Below are 20771 nucleotides of genomic sequence, written 5' to 3' on the forward strand. Positions count from 1 at the left end.
ATAGTAAAGCAGCAAGGAAACTACACCAGGGACCTGAACGTCAGCTGTCACATTTGAGAGTTTACAGAAGGGTCTTATATCACCCACATGTGTGACTCTTGAAACATCCCTCCTAGCTCTTCATGTAACCCTGCCTGGCCATGGAACAAGGTTTAACAGACCATTATTATAATAAATATTTTTTTCACATGTGCAATAGCCTACTTCAAATATTAATAACTCAGTGATATCAATAAGAAGTAAAATGTACCTCAAGTGCACAAGGACTGGGGCATAATTTGTAGAAGTGAGAAGTACCAAAAATTGGGATGGAATCTCTCTTCAGGAACTAGATTTATTGCATAGGTTGCAGACTGTTTCTGGCAATGTCTAAATACACTACTAACCTGGCTTAGGGAACATCTAAAAAGTTAAAATGAATAACATCTCATTATTTATTTAACACTTATTTTTCTGTAAACATTCTGTACCTCTGTCTTAATGTGAGCAACCTCCAAACTTGATCTGCAGAGGCCTCCATTCCCTGGAGTGAATGTGATGATGTCCTCACTCGAGAGAGGAGGAGTTAATGACATCCCTCAGGGACAACCTAGAGAACAAAAGGGTCTTTTGGGGTAGCCACCTGTCCATAAGATTCCTGGCAGTAAGGCAGGGGGAGGTTAGTTTGACTCTGCATTTAATGCTCGGTTTCTCCTAGCAAGGCTGGCTCCTGTCACGTCAGGAGGCACTCTGGGCCCAGAACTATTAATAGTAGGTTTTCCACTGTTGGAGAGAGTGGGAATGGAATGTTAGATGTGACAAGAAGAAAACAGGTACTTTGGAAGAAGGAATCAGCATGCTTAGTGCCACTGGACTCTTTGTTGTGGTCTGCAGGAAACAGAGGGTAAAGAAGTATGTCTCTCCCTTTGATTTGGACTTTGGATGCCCCAGAGTAGCTACTGCATGTCTGGGGGCATTGAGCATCCAGGAAGAACAAGGGCAATTTCTAGCAAAGCTGCGACTGAAGTTTTGCTGCAGACCTGAATAGATGTAGAGACGTCTGTCTTTCCATGAAAGCCATGTCCTGTGCATACCCCGAAAGAGCTCCAGAAAGTTTGGGAGCATTTCCTTATTTCACCTTGCAAGTTGCCTGACTCTACCCTTGTGATCTCAACCTGCATGAGGCAGAGCAGTTTCCTGTAAACTGTTTTCACTATTTTCATTTGTGGCATACCATGGGCCTCTAGTGGCCGCTCCTAGCAATACAGATTGAAATTAACTTTGCGTGCTCCACTGGCATATTTTGTCATATTTTTAAAATAATTCCTATAACCTGTACCTCTTTGTTGGTTTTTGTCATTTTTATGTCATTTTAATCTTTACATGTTTCTAATTTTTGCCAATTTGGCTTGTGAATTTTACTCTTTGATGAACTGACTTTTGTTTGACCTGTCATCCTTAGGTCTTCCCTCAATCGTTTGCCTTCCTCCTCCACTTCTTTCTGATCTTGTTTTAGCTGGCCTTAGGACTCTGCATACTTTACATTACCAGTTCTAAAGTGCATGTGCTCACTCCTTAAAACATGATACCATTGGCTTATCCCCAAATGGCATATTTAATTTACCTATACCTGTAGTGCCACTTTACTTGGGATGTACAAGTAAATTCAATGTGCCAAATGGTTGCAAGACAATTTTACCATGTTTAAAGGTGAGATCACGAGCACTTAAGCACTAGTTAGCAGTGGTAACGTACAAAGAGCCCTAAAAACCTACAAACATGGTTTCGGAAAACAAGAGGGGGTGAAGGCACAATGTTTGGGGGTGACCCTGCCAAGGAGGCCAGGTCCAACAATAATTATTCTTCATTTAACCGTTTTAAATACTACAATTTCTTCAGCTTTAACTCATAATGTACCAGTTGGGGCTTTAGGTATGAACTTTAAATGGAATTACTAATTGTCAATACATTTAGCAGTTTTGGGCCTACATCTAAATGCTTCATATCTCCTTAATGTCTTGCAATGCCTGTTCACATGAATATAAGAAGCAACCTTGGTTTTAACTTAGACTAGTACATCATCTCTGCTATGAATTGATTGACAATCAATATATCTTCCATGAAAGGGGCTGGGGTTCCATGTGAGTTTTCATATACACGTCACATACTTGTGTTGCAGGGGATTGCTCATCTATGGCACATTGGAGGAAGATGAACGAAACATTGGAGTACAATGAAAAATGTATTGTATGAATGGTAGATAGGTGTTTCATCAGTGGAGAGTTTATGAATCTAGATTTTAGTGAACAAGGGGATGTATCTGTCATAGAGTGAATAAAAGGAATGCAGGTAAGCAGCACAGCATTTTATTCACAAAGCTGTACAACTACAAGCCACCAATGTTGTGCCCTCTCAGGAATAACTCCAACTGCCACCAGTGGAATGTTCCGCACAAGAGCTACAGCTGTGGAACTCCATAACCGAACATTCTACTAACTTAATGTTCTACATAACTAAAGTACAACATCTCCTTTTCTGTAAAAAACAAAAAAACTCAAAAGAGAAAAATTGAAATAAATATCAATAAAGAACAAATAGACAATAAGAGGAAAACACCTAATATGCATATAAGGCTGATCAAATCTTTTATCCATTGAAAGACTTATATCAAAATACAGCAGACAATACCATATCACAATTTCCAAAGTACAAATCTTTCCTGTGACGGCCTCCGTAGAATCTCTTTAATTGGGCCAGGATTATTTTGCATACTTTTGGCTCACGGATTTCTTTGGAGAAACAGCTAATCCCTCCAAACCCGGGATTGTTGTCAGCCCTGGATTTCTACTGTGCACCTTAACAATTTTCCCAACATTCCAACGATGCCTGCCATCTACTCTTACAGTGTTACTGCACATTTTTTCCACAAACACAGGTTCTCCCTTCAAACTTATAAGCAGCATCCCCATTGTTTGCAAAATTAGGTTTTCTCACTCTCACCACATCACCCACCTGAATCGCTTGGTGTTGACACACTTTCATCTTGGTCTCATAACCATGAATGAACCTGGACTAGACTTCACACAGACCAAAAGATAAGCATAGCTCATCTTTGTATTCAGGTTTTTGCCATTCCACCATCACTTTGACAAGGGCAGGCCTTGGACAAATGCCCACCTCAACCCTTATTTTTCCAAAACTCACACTTCTCTTTCTTCACAACCACCTTTTTCTCAGTAAAAGTCTGGAGAACAACCCTCGGTATTTTGTTGTGTTCTTCCAACACCTTGGCATTAATCAGCACATTGTCCTGAAACACAAGAACCCCACGAATGTTTCCCAACAACTGATCCATGATGAGCAGAGAAACAGAGGCAGCAGATGCCAACCCAGAAAGCATTTTACAAAACTGGTATGTGCCAAAAGGTGAACTGAATACTGTATAATGACTGCAGGATTCTTCCAACACCACCTGATGAATAGCCTAGCCAGGTCAATTAAAAAATAACATTCAGCCCGCCCAGCTCTTTTAACAAATCATTAATTCTGGGTAAAGTGTGAGAATCAACCCACAATTCCTCAATGAGACTCATCAAATCAACACAAAGCCACATATCCCCATTGCGTTTCTGGGCCACAACCACTGGCGATAACCACAAACTTGACTCAACAGGTTCAATCACACGTCTGTTCTGCAGGCCGGCCAACTTCTTTTCAGATCATCCCTTAGACTAAATGATACTGATCTGATCTTGTGTTTGACTAGGATAGTGCTCTGTTTCAATTTTATCGTCTGCTTAAATCGTAAGGCAGTGGGAAACTAGTTCAATGGAATCAGATGGTGGTAGCTCTTTAACAGCAAATACTTGCTCACTAGTGACAGGTTAAAGCACCAATCCAAACAGACCTTGATGGAACCGGCCCAAAACATTAAGTCCTTTTGCAGCAACATACACTTTACCTTGGACTCTGCGGTTATGGAACTCCAAAATGTCCTTCATAAAACCTTCCAAATCAATCTTTCAACCTTCATACAACACAGGAGATCAATCAGGGGGAAATAACTTCCTGTCACCCCCACATTTTATGTAACAGTTCAGATGTAATCATTGTAAATCTTGCACCTGAGTCTAACAAGAGGTGTGATCTACACAATTGTTGGGATCCCAACTAACCACTTTATCTTCAGCTACTGCCAAAATCATATCTTGTAATTTGTTTATGATATGCTAATTTCCCTATACCTAGAACTCCTCCTCAACCACACTGCTTGCTTTGGACATATTGGGCTGATTGCTTTGGCACACTTTCGCAAAATTATCAACTTTAGAACATTTGCAGCAAGCAACATTTCTAGCCGGACAGCTATTACCTCCTCTACCACGTGGACTATTGCCATATCTAAAACATATGTTAGTATGTTTTAAAACATTATTTTTGCTGTTATTCACATCATTTTGAGCTGGTAAACTACCTTGAGCCACATTCACACTCTCTTTCTAAGCTGTTGGTATATTCAATTCCTTAAGAGGTATTTGCACCAATTCCACACTCTTGGAAACTTTAATAACGTCTTTCAGAGATGGTTTACCCATGTCAGTAATTGTTGTTGAATGTGTTTGTCTGAGCAATTGCCTATGAATTGATCTCTAATCAACTGGTCGGAGAATTTCCCAAATTGAGAGTACCACTTTCTCATCATGCTTACATATGTGTTCACATTCTCATACTGTGTTTGTGCTCTTTTAAAGAACTTGTGTTGGAGTACAATTAAACTAGGTTCCAGCGTATGGCAACCTCCTGGTATTCATCTAGCCCCTCACACTCAACTACTGTCACCTCGGGAAGATGTTTGAATACTTCCCTACCTTCAAAACTCAGTGAATGCAATAGTAGGACTTTGTTTCCTTTCTGACCTAAAGGGTGATGCTCCAGTCAACCCCAGATACGTTTTGAATGCATCAAACCACTGCTTCCATGGAATCCACAGGTTGCCTGGAGATTCTAGAAACAGTGGTGGAGGGTTTACCGACAGCACGTCTAATATAGAGATCAAAATGTGGAAGTGGAATACTCTTCTGCATAAAATGACTGACTATCAACAGGATATACACAAAGATAAGATACGGTGGTATCAAGTCTTAACCAGCCCCCAAACTAGGTTCTCATGTATCCAGATATGTTCACACACATTACTGTACTTCACAGTTTAGGAGTCACATTACAGTCAATTAAAGTTGTGATGTGTGTGTGTCACCATTGTTCAAAAGGTCCCGGACATGCTCCTTCCATGATGTTTTAATCAACGACCAATTTCAAAGCAATGGCAGTTATACATTCATTGACTTGAACAAGATGCATCAAATAATTAGGCAGTTTTAACTGCAAAACATACACTTGGATAACACAGTGCTGAGAACATTCAATGCTTGGCTTGAGCCTAGAATGCCAATGCACTGCTTTTGTTTTGTTTCTCTGGCAAGAAAATGAGAGCACGATAACGGAGTGAAATAACCTTCTCAAAGTCGCGCGGCTATACTAGGCAGTAGTCGCTTTTCAAAATAGTGGTGGTATACTGCGCAATGCTCTCAATAAAACAAGACTGCATGAATACAGTGGCATAGTGCGGCTGTCAAAACGACGGCGTAATGTTTTACATTGTTATGGGGAGCAGCTCAAAATAGAATTGTGCTGGCATGACCCATTACTTCAGTCAATTTCCGGATGCTAACTGGATGCTGTGCGCTCGCCTGTAACACTGACTGAGTGCAACCTGCTTGTTCACTGGGCCCATTTCAAAACTCTATACTAAGCACTCGCAGAAACAACCGGCTGCTTTGTCTCACCTTAAATGCAGGCTGCATTACATCAATGAAGACCTGTGTAAAAACCTTCACTATGTGCAGCTTCTTATGGTGTATGCCTGTGATACACTGTTCACAGATGTGCTGAATTTTGCCATAGATTCCTGATGGTGGTAAGTAGCACAGCAGTTTATTAATGAAGCTGTACAACAACAAAGCCACTGCTGTTGTGTTCGCTCAAGAATCACTCCAACTGCCACCATTGGAATGTTCCTCACATGGGCCAAAGCGGTGGAACACCATATTCGAACATTCTACTAACATAATGTTCCACATAACTAAAGTTCAACAGTATCCTCTTCTAGGGAAGGATTTGATGTGAGTCAGAATCATGAAAACAGTGAGAAGAAAATGTCATCAGGTTTACTAGGATGGAAGGAACAGTCTATGTTGAAGGGTTGGTGGATGCCTTGATGTGTAGTAAGACTACATTACCTAGTTGTCGAATCATGACTTTTTAAAGTGAATATGGCAGCCGCGGTCTGTGCAGGTAACAGCGGCTGGGCAATGTGTGCAGATGTTATGGTTTTGATTTGTATTAGGTTTTCAGTATTAAGACCTGCCATTGTTTGAATAGGGAATGAATATGTCTCTTCATATTAAGAAAGTGGCACTAGGATTCCATGTGGGTTCTCACAAGCTCATCTTGCCCAGTGGTGTCGCCGGAGATGTCTAGTCTTAGGAGAATGTCTATTAGCAAGTAGAGCTCATTAGGTAATGAAAGAAATATAGTCATAGGTCATGGGATTGTATGGTATACAATCTGATTTATGGCTAAATCTTAGATGTAGGGGGGTGAAACAGTTGGTGTTCTTATGACTGTGCAAATGATGTGCAAATGTGTATACCTTAACCCCGTCTAACCCTTCTCGCACCTCCGTTTGTCATGCCACTTGGTGGTATTTCAGGGGCTTATTGAGGGGGGTTTGCAATATTCGTAGCCTCTTGTTCTTGAATTGTTCCATAACACTTAAAACAGCTATTTGTGTGTCCCGTGCAGATAAGTTGAGGTGGGATTCAGCTCTTTGTACAGAATGAGTGAAGTTAATATTAAAGCTCAAAACGGATTTAACCAAGGAGTGATGGAAATTTGGATCAATCCTACGTGGTCCTTTTTGTACTGACACAGGAATGGCCTGTAAATTTGCCTGTGCTTCACAATGTCATTACAGTTGTAATGTGAAGTGATCTTCATGGGAGGGGACCCCAACAATACTAAGGTACGGTAAAATATATGACATACCTAGCATCAGGTTGATTGTTTAAGAGAGCTCTGGTCTGGTTGTGAATCAGTGAAATCTTTTCAGTGCACCTTGTAAAACAGAGAGGCGGCCCAATAGCTCTTCTCAGGTGGGTGGGTAGACCAAAGATAATAGGATTTGTCCTCGTCCCCTCTGGTGAGTAGCCGATGTGCACTTGTTTGTTGCGTTGAAGTTTGAGTTATGTGGATTTTCCTAGGTATTTATTCATCCTTGTTTTTGTCTTGAAGAGAGTGGCATTAATGTAATGTTTAAAAATGTAGTTCGAGTTTCTCTGGTGTTTACACACTAAAACTAAACAATTTAACTGCTGGCTGCTTAACTGAAGGTAAAAACTAAAAATTCAAATGATTGATAATTACGGAATTTGCGAAAGTGCCTATCGCAAAATATCACGAAACGGCAAAAAATCTCTGCGATCACGCGAAATTTCGGGTGATCGCAGAGATTTTGTTCTGATTAATGCGTTACTGAATTTGACCTTAAACTCGGGCACCTGCTTTATTTATATCTGTAAGTGCTTCCTGTTGAGGTTTAATTTTTGTGACAGGAGCATCGTGCCAGAAGGAATCCTGCCCTGCATACAAGAATATGCCACCGTTTTGTGCAATACTTAACTGGAGTACTTTCTACTGGCTAATAATCAGTAAGTGCTACCTCGGTGGGTAATGAAATGTATAGTTCTTTTTCTACACTACAGCTGCGTAAAGGGCCAGAAGAGTTGTCTCCAGCGACCATGTGTGCCTGTAACTTTTGCCACCGCGCCGATGGGCGCCGGGATCCCTCGAGTGAGCTGTCCATCATAGTGGGGAAATGACGGGAAGACGTTGCACACCACTGATGTGTGGGCTGGGGCCAAACGGCGGGGCTTCTATGCAGTTAACATGCCTCTTGTTTATAAAGGGTCAGAGACCGACCAGAGCAGCAGATGAGGAGACAGAACCTCCTGGTGTCAGGAACTACACGGGGATTGCGCTCGAGAGACTCATGGATGCACAGACCTCCATCAAGGATTACAGCAGATTGTTGACGGTAGATTTGGGGAGAAAGCACACCTGCCTAGCCTCCACCATGCTCACGAATCTTTTGTGCTGATTAATGCGTTACTGAAAGTGACCTTCAACTTGGGCACCTGCTTTAAATCTGTTTGTGCTTCCTGTTGAGGTTTAAAATGACAGGAGCTTCGTGCTAGAATGAATCCTGCCCTGCATATTTCTGTTCCCCCGCGGATTGCGGAAGTTTTGACAACGCAAAAATGTCGAAATTTCGCAATTTCCGCGAGCGGAACGGAAATTGTCGCCCGCCCTTAATTGTGATTGTAAAATAGTAATTGTAAAGGGGCCCATATATAACTGTCATTTACTGAAATAACAGCAACACCTTTGCCAGAAGATATGCAAAGTAAAAACATTCCTAGAATTAGCAGCCGCTCCTCCTTTTCTTCCAGTCTTCTTTTTTTCAGCAAGAAACATGTCCAAGCGGACATGTGGCATTTTAGGATAATTAGGAAAAAATCCCGATAGCAATTCCTTGAGAACAGTGTTATAATACCTTCATATTCAGGTTCATACTTTTGAAACGTATTTAAATGTTGGCAAACAATGGACTTGGCGTAGCACAGTGGAAACTAAAATGAACTCGATTCTACAGTGGACGGATGGTTTGGGATTCATATCAAACTCAGTACAGACTTAACATGAGAAGAAGCTTCCCTAAAATATAAGCTAATCAAATACGTTGTTTACTGCGAGAGAGCAGTTTATGGTTTTAAGAAAAAATATAGATTGGCTGGAATTGCAAATTTACTGCTATGTATTCCAGCCAAATGCTTTCAGATTTTTTTATAATGCGTAAAATCTTCAAATTGTACTATTTTACTATTCACTGAGTTTCACATTGGTTTCCAAATGGGGGGAAAATTGTGTTCTCACCGGCTCAACCAAAAGTTGCTATTAATTGCCACTCTATAAATTGTGAAACATTTTTTTTTAAGTTCAAAAAGTTTTTATTAGAAGAAAATGTTCAAATGTTACAGAATAAGACGTAAAAATAGGAAAGGTATAACAAAAGCAAATATCAGGATAAGTAATGGCACTAACATATGCTGTAATATGAAACATCAAAGATTCAAAATAGTTAGAAACAAAAACTGGTACTTGATGTAAAATAAGGTAATAAAAAGGGAAATGAGATATACAATATAAGCCAAGGAAAATTAAAAAAGAAACAATGTAAAAAGAAAACTTTGTTTAACAATAACAGGAAGTTATGGAGGTTTAGAAACTTCTTGTTGTAACGGAGATAAGGACAGAGAGGTACGAGCACTTAAGTCAAAAAATACTGTAACTGGGCTCCACAATTCTTTTCTTTTGCTAGCTAAGGTTAAGGGATAAACAAAAGTCGTGTCCAATCTGTGATTGTAGCAAACAGCATACCACCAAACCTTATAAGATAATTTGGTATAATCTTTCCAATTTTTAGTTATTTGTTGAAATGCTACAGCTAGTAGCAAGTCAATTATCCTAACACTATGAGTGCAATGATCCCAGATAGGAGATAGACTTCCTAAAAAAATGTGAGATAAGGAAAAGGAGTGAGTGGAGGAAAAAATCCTATTAATTTGAGACCAAACCTGCTTCCAAAAACTGAGAACATGATGACAACCAAAAAGCATATGGAAAAGGCCTGCACATGGTGAGGAACAGGACCAACATTTGTCAGAGGCATCTGGGAAGTGTTTGCTAAGGGTGAGTGGTGAAAACAATAAACGATTGTAAATAAAAAATAATGTTTGAGTAGTGTTGGCAGCTCTAGAAGATCTGCGAATCTTTAACCACAGTTTGTCCCACATCTGAATGGACCAAGAAGAAGTGAAATCTTTTTCCCACTCTTCCTCTGTCACGGATTTGATGCGGGGGAAGGACTGAGTGTGGAGAAGGGCGTATATATTTGAGGCTTTAGAATGCTTAAGTAATAAAGAGTTCAATGGGGACACATCAGGAGGCGCGAGGGATGATGAAGAAGGTACAGCAAGATGAATCTCGTAAGCTTGCTGTATAGCGCGAGTCAGTAACAAATATTTGGCTCGAAAAGAAAGAGGTAAATTAAAAGAAGTGGCAGCTAAATCAAAGGAAATAACCTGAGTATGCTGAAACAATTGCCGCACCCAAATAAGTCCACGAGTTCTCCAGGTTCTCCAAAAAATTGGCTTATTTTTGATCAAAATGGCTGTGTTGTGCCAAATAGGTTGATTAAAGAAGGATGAATCTGATGAACAGGAAAGAAGTTTAAAAGTGTGTTTAAGAATGGGAGTTGAAATAGACTGAGGTCTACGTGAAAACATAAGGTATTCTTTGAAGGAGAAGGGAGAAATAAAAGACTGTTCTAAGGTCAACCAGAGAGGGGAGGATAGTGAGGAGTCTGCAATCCAATGAGAGACTTGATGTAATAGGAAGGATTTATGGTACAAGGAAAAGTTTGGGAAATTCACCCCACCCTCTCTTTTGGAGCGCATTAGCTTATATAAAGACATACGAGATTTTTTATGTCCCCACAAAAAGGAAGACAGAATAGAGTTAATTTTCTTGAAATATTTCAAGGGAATAGCAAGAGGTATGTTGGATATAGTGAACAAAACAATGGGAGAGAGCATCATCTTAATTGTGTCTAATCTTCCCCACCACGATAGATAGAGAGGATGCCATTTACTAGTAAAAGTAGATAGTTTTTGTATACAGTCGTCCATACACTTAGTGACAGTACCCGAGAGAGAGGAATGAAAATTGAGGCCCAAATATTTAATAGAATTAGGACTCCAAGTAAATCCTGAAGCTGTAAAGTCATCTTTAAAAGTCATTTTAGTAAGTGGTAAGATTTCGCATTTATCTTTATTTAGTTTGTAACCAGATACCTGAGCAAAAGAATGAACTTCATCTAAGAATGATGGAAGGGAGGAATCTGGTTGGGATACGAATAATAAGATATCGTCAGCATAAGCTGCCATTTTAATATTGGAATTATGAAAGGTAAAACCATGAATACTATCGTTCTGACGGATTCGTAAAAGAAAGGGTTCTAAAGCAAGATTAAACAGAAAAGGTGAAAGTGGGCAACCCTGTCTAACTCCTCTCCTTAGTAAAAAATAAGAGGATAATCCCCCATTTGCCGAAATTGCTGCTCTAGGACAAGAATAAAGGAAGGAAATCAGGGTAGAAATTTTCGATCCAAAACCAAACCACTTCAAAGTTTGAAAAAGATAAGGCCATTCAACCCGGTCGAAAGCTTTTTCCGCATCCAAAGCTATTGCCGCGAGGGAATGGGGATAGTGTGAGGTCTTAGAAATAATATCACAAAATAATCTAGTATTGTCCGACAACAGTCTGCCCTTAACAAAGCCAGACTGTTCTTTCCCTAAAAGTTCGGGTAGGAAAGACTCCAAACGTAAAGCTAGTGCTTTAGAGAAAATTTTATAATCAATGTTTACTAGAGAAATCGGGCGATAATTTTTACAGTGCTGTGGGTCCTTACCCGGTTTCGGGATAATACAAATAAGGGCATCAGAAAAGGATACAGAAGCGGAACCGGTTTGAAGAAAGGTAGAGAGAAGCAGATGTAATTTGGGAATTAGCAAAGTTGCAAAGCAGGAAAAAAACTCAACAGTAAAGCCGTCCGGCCCCGGAGCTTTTCCATGTTTGAGAGTATGGAGAGCGTGAAGAAGATCGCTGCGAGTAAGATCGGATTCTAAAGAAGAAAGGTCTGGAGGAGTATTAAAAGGAGAAGTAATGGTTGACAGAAATTGGGAAATGGACTGCTCAGACGAAGGTGTTTCTGAAGAATACAGTGTTTCATAAAAATGTAAAAATTCTTGTAAGATATCATCACTTTTATGTTTCAGTGACCCATCATGACCATAAACAGACTCAATGGTGACTTTGTTTTGTCTCACCTTTAAATAATTGGCCAACATTTTACCAGCCTTGTTCTGCCCACCATAAAATTTAGCGCTAGTCTTTAAAAGAAAATTAGAGGCATTAAATGTGGAGTCCTTATTAAATTGAAGCTTGGCAGAAATGAGATCATTTAAGCAATCCTTTGATTTAGAAGTATAGTATAAGTGCTCCAATTGTTTAATTTTGGAGAGTAGAACATTAGTATCTTGTTGGGCCTTTCTTCGCTTACGTGAGACATAGGTAATGATAAAATCCCTGGCCGAGGCTTTGAAAGCGTCCCAAACTACAGGAAATGGAACTTCACCAGTGTGATTAAGCAAAAAATAATCATGAAAAAAAGATGTAAAAGAAGAGACAAATTGTGTGTCAAGAAGGAGAGCGTTATTAAAACGCCATTTTTTAATGGAAAGAGGCTTCCGTAATACATCCAAAGTAATAGAAACTGGAGCATGATCTGAAATTAAAATGGAACCTATATCAGAAGAAATAAGGGACTGAGTAAGGTGATGTGTGATAAAAAAATAATCTAGCCGAGATTGCGTTTGGTGAGGGGGTGAGAAAAACGAGTATTCTCGTGAAGTAGGGTTGCAGAGTCTCCAGGCATCAGTAAGTTTATATTGTGCAATGAGGTGAGTGAAAGACTTTTGTGATTTATGTGGAATGTAAGCGCTAGTTGAACACCTATCCAAAAAGGGATCAAAAACTTCATTACAATCACCTACTAAAATGAAGTTATCAACATAATGTTGAGTGATCAATGGAGCTAAAGAGGCCCAAAAAGAGGCGTCTCCACATGTTGGAGCATACACATTCAAAATGGAAATGGGAACATTGTCTAAAGTAAAATTAACCAACACCCATCTGCCTGAAATATCAGCAAAATGCGTCACTGACTTAACTGGAAGAGACTTTTTAAATAAGATCAGAACGCCATTCCGTTTACCATCCCCTGGGGAAAAGTACACTTCACCCACCCAACCTCTCTTCAATTTGGCGGATTCATCTGACGATAAATGAGATTCCTGTAAACAGGCTATGTCTGCATTGAGTTTGGTCAAATGTGATAATACTCTCTGTCTTTTAATTGGCGAATGTAAACCTCTAACATTCCAAGAAATTATTTTCAATGGCATAAAACATTATTAAAAAAGCACATCAAGGTACCAATTAAGGAAGAGGCATGAGAAAGAAAAATACTAAAATCGTATATGCATATAAAGAAAAGACAGCAGAAATAAAAGAAGAGAAATTCATAAAAAGCAACAAAGTGAAAATCAATTATATGATGAAGAGAAAAAGGAAAAATAAAAAAGAAAAGGAATAGAGAAGAAAGATGAAAGGACTGAATCAAGAAGAAAGAGCAAAAAGTGAGCTGAGGAAAAGCATAGCAAAAAGAGAAGTAATATGCTAGGGAACAAAAAGAAGAGAGAGAGAGAAATGTAAAAACAACAGAACAAATGAAGAAGAATAAAAAACTTACATACTGTTGAGAACAAACAAAAGGAGAGGAGGGAGAAGGCCACATGAAACAATGCCGGGTCAAGAGCTCCAAAGGGAAGGCAGGGAGGAAGGACAACCGCGACGGACTCTAAGGACATGAAGGAAGATGGTGATGTGAAGGAAGAAATCTGTGAAAAGGGGGAGAAAGGATGGAAGTTAAATGTTAAAAACACATAAATTCAACAGAGAAACAAACAGTCAAGAAAATAGTATAATCATAACAATCATGAAAACCAACAAGGAACCAGGCATAAAAGCATTAATATGAAATAGGTGAAAAGCCACCAATTAAGAAGAACTAGAGGAAGCTGCAATGTCCATTTTGATAGTAGTTTGAGAGTACAGAAAGCTCTTCAGTTTCAGCGGATCATCATAAGTAGTAGTCTTGTTGTTGAAAGTCACCTTGAAAAGGCAGGGATGAAAAAGCCCATATCTCGCTCCCAAAGAACGAAGCTGTGGTCTAAGTGAAAGAAATTCCTTGCGCCGGTCAGCAGTGGATTTAGCATAATCTTGCGCAAAGAAAAGCTGATTGCCAGACCATGTAAGGCGAGGAAGAGCCTTGGCTGCAGACAGGACGGTGAGTAAATCTGTATACTCCAGAAAGAAGAGGATAACACCTCTCGGCCTTTTAACATGAGTAGTGGAGAAACCAGTAGGAGGAGGACCTAAACGGTGCGCCCTTTGTATGTTAAGAGTAGTGGATTCCGGCAACTGGAGAATCTTCGGCAAAAAGGACTTGAAAAAAGCAATGGCATCAGACCCCTCTGAATTTTCCGCCAGGCCATAAATGCGAAGATTATTCCTCCTACTTCTGTTTTCTAAATTCTCAATCTGCTTGTGGAGTGCAGAAACTTGGAGAGATAATGGATCCACCTTGGCAACAGAAGAAGTAAGAGTATCCATAGATTGTTCTAGAAGGGTCACACGACCATCAATAGTAGACCATTTGTCAGAGAGCAATTGAAGAGTAGTCTTGGTTTCCTCAAGAGTGGATTTAGTTTCCTCAATAAAGGGGCGTAATGCCCTAATTTCACCCAGAAGGACATCCATTGTTACTGAGGAGGTTTGTTTGGGAGGAGAAGGTGGATCTTTTTTTAGTCGTTTGGTTGAACCTTTGGTGAGACCACTAGTTTGTGGAGCTGAAGTAGAGGAAGAGCTTTTAACAGGATCAGATGAGTCATCCATCTCTAGACACTGGTATCTAGAACTCGTTTGAAGTAAAAATTTACGAGGAGTTGAAGAAGGTTTGCGCAATTCCTTATATATTCTACCCATAAAGGAAATGACAAGTACAACTAAAATATATCAGAGCTAATAAACGAGCAATACAGAGTTTACAACATGGGTGAAATCCGAAGAGTCATAAATGACCACCTACATTAGCAGTTATGAAGTAATTAATGATTCATCATAATAATACTGCTAGAAAACTGAATTGCGCAAAAGCAAGTGCAATGAGAGGTAAATAACACAATATAGAAAGCATGAAATGGAAATATGATGCATAAACATATTAAACCTGGCATAAGTCAAACATGTGGTTGCAGCAATTGAAGGAAAGTAGGCTGTAAGGAAAAATGTTAGTAACATCCAAAAGTGTGAATAAATCAACACTGTAATACTGCAGTTGAAAGAGCCAGGCCAGCTATGTTGAACATGAAAGACTAGTCAGCATAAAATGTAGTGAGGAACCATTCTGATACTATAGAGCTCACTGGAGTAAGACCTCGGAAACCAGCCTCAACAAAATGGCGGCCGGAGAACAAAGGAAAAACACCTCACACGATCACAAAATCACAAAATAAATGTCACCAAGATGTGGAGACAGCAGATGATCCATCGTTGGTGAAGTAGAGAGGGGAGCAATGTCCAACTAATGACAAGTCAGACTGCAACATCACTGTGATTCAATAACGAGAGTCAAAGGTGACAGGAAACGAGAATCACCTAAAAAGCGCTCCAACAGGATCCAAAAATAAAGAAAGGGCATTGCAAGTTAATCCGCAAGCTGTCATTAGGGAGAATTAACATATAAAACCGCCAGCAGCTGAATTCGTCGGTAGACGCTAAAAGCGTAACTCCGCAGCATGAAAACAAAATGGCGGTCGCTGCACTGAATGATGGCGCCTCACGCATCTGTTGAAGGGAAAAAGTATAGCCACAGGTCGAGTCTAGCAGCCAAAATCACCCCATCAGTTGTTCACCTGTTCCGAAGTCGGAGACCATGACTTCTAAGGGTTACCAGATCGCAGGGAGTCCCGTCGGGGCTCTCATCCTCCGCGCCGTCCGGGAGAGCTACAAGGAAGCCGCCATCGTCCGCGGGCGCTAGCCACGCCCCAATTGTGAAACATTTAATTGTTACATCATTTATAGTTTTAAGTGGCAATGACTAAGGGTATTATTATAACTTTGGCGGCCCTCCAGCATCTTTTGCAGGACCTTCAAATCCGTGGTGTACCCGCCCGCCAGATTACTGATAGAGTAATCCGGGTTGGGCAACCGGTGTTGCGGTGGCTTCACAGCGGTGGGCTATAAGGCTCATAGAAGAGCTTAACATGAAGCCCACCGTAGTTACAGCGCCAGTAGGAACTGAGGTGGAATTACAACATGTGCCCCCCCACCCCGCATGCACCCCCAGGTCCAAATCCAGCATGTTGGTTGCCTTTCCACCCCCCTTTCACAGAGGGCTCCCCCCATGAAAAGGGTGGTGAAAAGGCAACTCAGAATATGCTTGGTGGTGCCGGCAGACGCACAGCTAGCATATTCGTGCAGGTTGCAGACTGCCAGTCCAGCGGGATCCTTGATCCTGGCGGAGCCAGCAATCTCATGGTGGTCCAACTGACACTCTTGTAATACTACGAGCAGGCCCACAGTGTGGCGGTGGTTGGACCTCCACCGCAAGTACAGCAGTCCTACGGACCGCCATACTCGTAGTCAGGCCCTAAGTCTAATGCATCTTGTTATAACCTAACTCGAGTGCAATTTCTTTTTAATTTAAATTGCTTCTGAATGCTAATATCGCTCCACAGTCAGTTAAAAAAAAATGTACTTAAGATTGAAGCAAAAATGCCAATTACTTAATCACCAAAATATTTAAGCATTTGGACCCTGTTTTCTAAATGCCTCCAAGTAATTCAGGACAAGTCCTAGACACCAGGTATTCTGTACTTTTATTCCGAGGTCCTGCGAGATTGGCCATTTTAAATGACTACCTGATTGTAACGACAGATATATTTTCCCACTGGTGTAATGAACTCTGGCTTGCTTCCTGTCTAATTAATGATGATGTTACACTAGCTAGTAATGCAAAGACAGATAGTCAAGTACAAAAAGCAACCCATTTATTAAAAAAATACAAATCCCTCCCTCTCCTCACACTTCTCGCCTCACAGAAGTATCCAGAAAAAGAAGTACCTTGTCCCCATTCCTCAATGTTCCTTACCACTGTCTCCTCCCAAAGCAGGCCCACACCATACCCTTAAAAACAAGACTCTAAAAAAACCTAAAAGTTCAACTACCCTGTCCTCAATTGTTCCCACACTTACCCTTAACCCCCACAACAATAGTCCCACACCCTCCCTCCCTATAAACATGGACCTCCACAGCCTCTAGTCACTTAGCAAGGTCCTGCTGACACTTCATCAGGTGTTCCAGGGCCTGCACAATTGTATGGAGGAGAGCAGTAGCTGGTGGTGTTGTTGCAGGGGGTTGGCTGTCCCCCCAGGCTGCCTGCAGCTGTGGTAGTGATGAGAGTTGGTGGGTTCCCTCTGGCTGGCCGCTCGAGGTTATGGTGGCTGCGGCTGCTTCCTCCTCCCTCTCGAGCACCATCAGCCGGTGGTACAGCACCGAAATTGCCTCCATTCCTTGGAGGCGCAACTAAATGATCCAAATAAAGAAGAAATGAATATGAATTGCATCATTCAACCCAAACACTTGTTTTATACAGTTATACAGTAGCAGAACATTACTGGCCACCTAGAGCCTTTGGTATTGTCTTTGGTGTGTTTCTTTGTCACAAGGCCAAGGTTTTTCCAATACATATTTCATGTAATACTCTAGCAGTGTGAGGTGTGAATCAATGACCACCACCATATTCAAATATAAATTTGCTTTTTAATTACAGTTTCGAAAAGATGAAGTAATTTCAAGAGGCACCACACAATGTATTAACTGGTAATAATAATAAATAAATTAGCGGTCAAATGTAAAACGAATATTGCATTGATATGGCACAGTAAATGTATGCTGCACAATTTACTTGGCTATACAGGTGCAATAATAATTGAGTCATCCTGGCAGCTAGAATGTTTTATGGGGGACAGCTAATGGAATGTCATCATAAATTGCAATGACCCAGCTCTTATCCTACTCCCTTCTGAGTTCCACACTAAGGGCCTAATTATGAGTTTGGTGGTCCAATGAACCGCCAAACCCACGGTGGCAGTGCGGCAACTGCTGCACCGGTGGTTCAACCACTGTATTATGACTTTGGCAGTTCGACCGCCATAGGACCATTGCTACCGCCACATATCCATGATCCCTGGCAGTCTAAGCATTCTTTGACTGCCTATATCGTTGATGAATTTTATTTATTTATTCAGTGTTTTATGTAGTGCCGACATTACCCAATTAGGGTATCAGAGCGCTTCACATTTACATAGCCTTAACCTTTGACAGCAGGTTTGAAATAACCTTTAAGCAAAAATAACAAGCATAAATCAATTTGAGGTGTGAGACATTTGTGCTTACAAAAACATATATACATGTCCTTACGACTACTAGAGATTGATATGTATTATCATAGTACGTTAACAGGACAGTATCCTAATAGTGCCTGGTCTGCTGTAATTATGGGAGGAATTTGCTCATAAGAAAGGTTTTAGCTTCTGTTTTGAAAACTGAAGTGGAGGAGATTCTTCTAATGCTCGGGGAAGTGAGTTCCAAATTCTTGGTGCAGCACCAGAGAATGCTCTGTCATAAGTTCCCTTCTTTCGGAAGAGGGCAGGTTTCAGTAGGAGATCCCCATTGCTCTGAGAGGATTTGCTGCCTCCTGATAATGTGATTTTCTGAGCTAGGTATAGTAGTAGGTATAATGTATCTCTTTGTGTGTGATACATGCCATCTTTAGTTGTATTCTTGCTTCATTAGGTATCCAATTAAGCGCTTTCAGATGTGAGGTGATGTGGTCAAACTTCCTAGAGCCTGTTATAAGTCTTGTGGCCACATTGAGACAAGCTTTTAATGGAGCTGTTGAAATCTTGGGTAGGCCTGATAAAGTTGTGCATCCGTACTCAATCCTCAAGATGACTCTTGCCTGGACTGCCGTTTTAAGGTCTGATGTAGCTATGAATGGTTTCCATTTTCTAAGATAGCTCAGATGAAAGTCGGCCTTTTTTGCCATCGTGTTCATGTGGGTTTGCATGTTCAGGTTCTTCTCTAACGTAAATCCAAGAGACTTGGTTGAGTCTACTAGCCTCAGAGTACAGTTAAGCGTAATGATAAACTTGGTCCATTCCATTAGCCTCGCTGAGCTTTTCTGGGGAGAAATCAGAAGGAATTCTGTTTTATGTGGGTTAAGCTAGAGATGATTATTAGTTAGCTAGTGAATGGTCCTATTTAAAGCCTGGTTCATGATGATGATCTCTTCCAACGATGTAATCTTGATATATAGCTGTGTGTCATCTGCATACACGTGGAAGGAGATGTTTGCCTGCTGTAAAATTTATGTTAGTGGTTCTACATATAGATTGAATAGAGAATGGGACAGTGTTGATCCCTGTGGTACTCGAATAAGATTAGGGATGATGCTGAAAGTACTTGGTTCACCATGAATCTTTGCGATCTGTTCTCAAAGAAGGAACCAAACCAATCTAGGACTGTGCCTTCTAATCCCATCCTTTCCTCCAGTCGGCCCAGTATTTTGGCATGGTTTAAACAATGTCGAACGGGGATGAAAGCTCGAGCAGTATTAGGAGACAAGTTTCATTGCGGTCTAGAGCAAGTAGAGCGCCAGCCACTATGTAAAGAAATTGCTGTTTCAGTACTGTGATCTTTATGAAATTTCCCAACTAAGTATCATAGTAAATCTTGTGATGCATGGGAAGTTTTAGGGTGATAGGCCCTTTCAGAGATGTCATGAGAGCACCCAGCGTTCCCACGAAAATGAAAAATAGGTTTGAAAGACAGTTTTTATCGAGACTTATGAGAAAAGTATGAGTTTGAACAATACAGTAATAAACCCCTAATTTCCAAAATGTTGTAAAATTTGGGCATTTGTGTGTTTTACAACCGCGATAACTGAAAATAGGGTTGAAAGACGGTTTTAAAAGAAAGAAATGTTTTTATTTACATTTTGAGAGTTGTAGTCCTATATGGTCCATTATAAAAGAGGACTAGAACAATCACATTTAAAGGTGGAAACCATGAGCTGTAGCTGTATTTTAATTATGAATCTGTCAAAGGTGACAGCTATGTATATTGCATACTCTTTAGTATAGGTGTTAGATAATTACAGCGCAGATTTGTGTGTACATAGATGGTGAGATATGTTCCTCAGCTGTATTCAGAGTGAGATGTGTAATATAATAGTGGTCGGCATAGTTAAAAATGCAGTGTTTAAATATGGATTACCCTCACTAGTGCAGAGTGTGACTTTGGACTCTCACTGCCAGCATGTCAAATCAGTTTGTTAAGTATTACATGTATGTTTTTGTACATGCTCTTGACTTCTTTCATATATTGTAGGTATGCCATAAACCATGGTTCTTTCTGGTTAAAAAAGTGAGTTGTTCATTTGCGTTTATGTAACTTACTCATCATGTGGGCACTATTATGCAAATCACTAAATAGACTATACCACCCATGATGTAACTGCCATGCATGTTACTAAAGTAAATACGCTCTCAATCACCTAGTCATGGCGCATCAGAAGAACTTATATATTCACTAAGACACTCACAAAGTAGATATATATCTAGCAGTATCAAAGCCAGTTGCAGATATGTGTCTAATTCCTAATACAGCCACTTAGGTGTACATTTAGGTATGTATGTTCACATTTCTGCAGCTTTCAAAACAAATAGCCAGATACTGGTACATTTTCCCTAAAATGTTATGGGACTGCTAGCTAGGCCATAGCGCAGGGTGTTATGTTGTTAATGTGTAAGATATATACTTTGAATATCTGAGTGAGCTATATGTGCTTATAACCATGCTTGTAC

General features: G+C 40.3%; 1 protein-coding gene across 15 annotated transcripts in view; it reads right to left on the reverse strand.

Annotated features, from left to right (window-relative positions):
• Positions 1–20771, reverse strand: part of LOC146810842 (uncharacterized) — a 128772-nt gene that overhangs the window by 52235 nt on the left and 55766 nt on the right. For 9 of the 15 annotated variants that reach the window (XR_014966635.1, XR_014966631.1, XR_014966632.1 and 6 more), the window contains exon 3: positions 13532–13679. Coding sequence is in view for 7 of the 15 variants with exons in the window: in XM_085617858.1 (XP_085473984.1) it covers positions 13532–13679 (148 nt within the window). In the remaining 8 variants the exon portion in view is untranslated. The other 6 variants (XR_014966634.1, XR_014966627.1, XR_014966630.1 and 3 more) reach the window with 2 other exon arrangements.

Source organism: Triturus cristatus, chromosome 7 (assembly GCF_964204655.1).
Source record: "Triturus cristatus chromosome 7, aTriCri1.1, whole genome shotgun sequence".
NCBI classification, from domain to species: domain Eukaryota; kingdom Metazoa; phylum Chordata; class Amphibia; order Caudata; family Salamandridae; genus Triturus; species Triturus cristatus.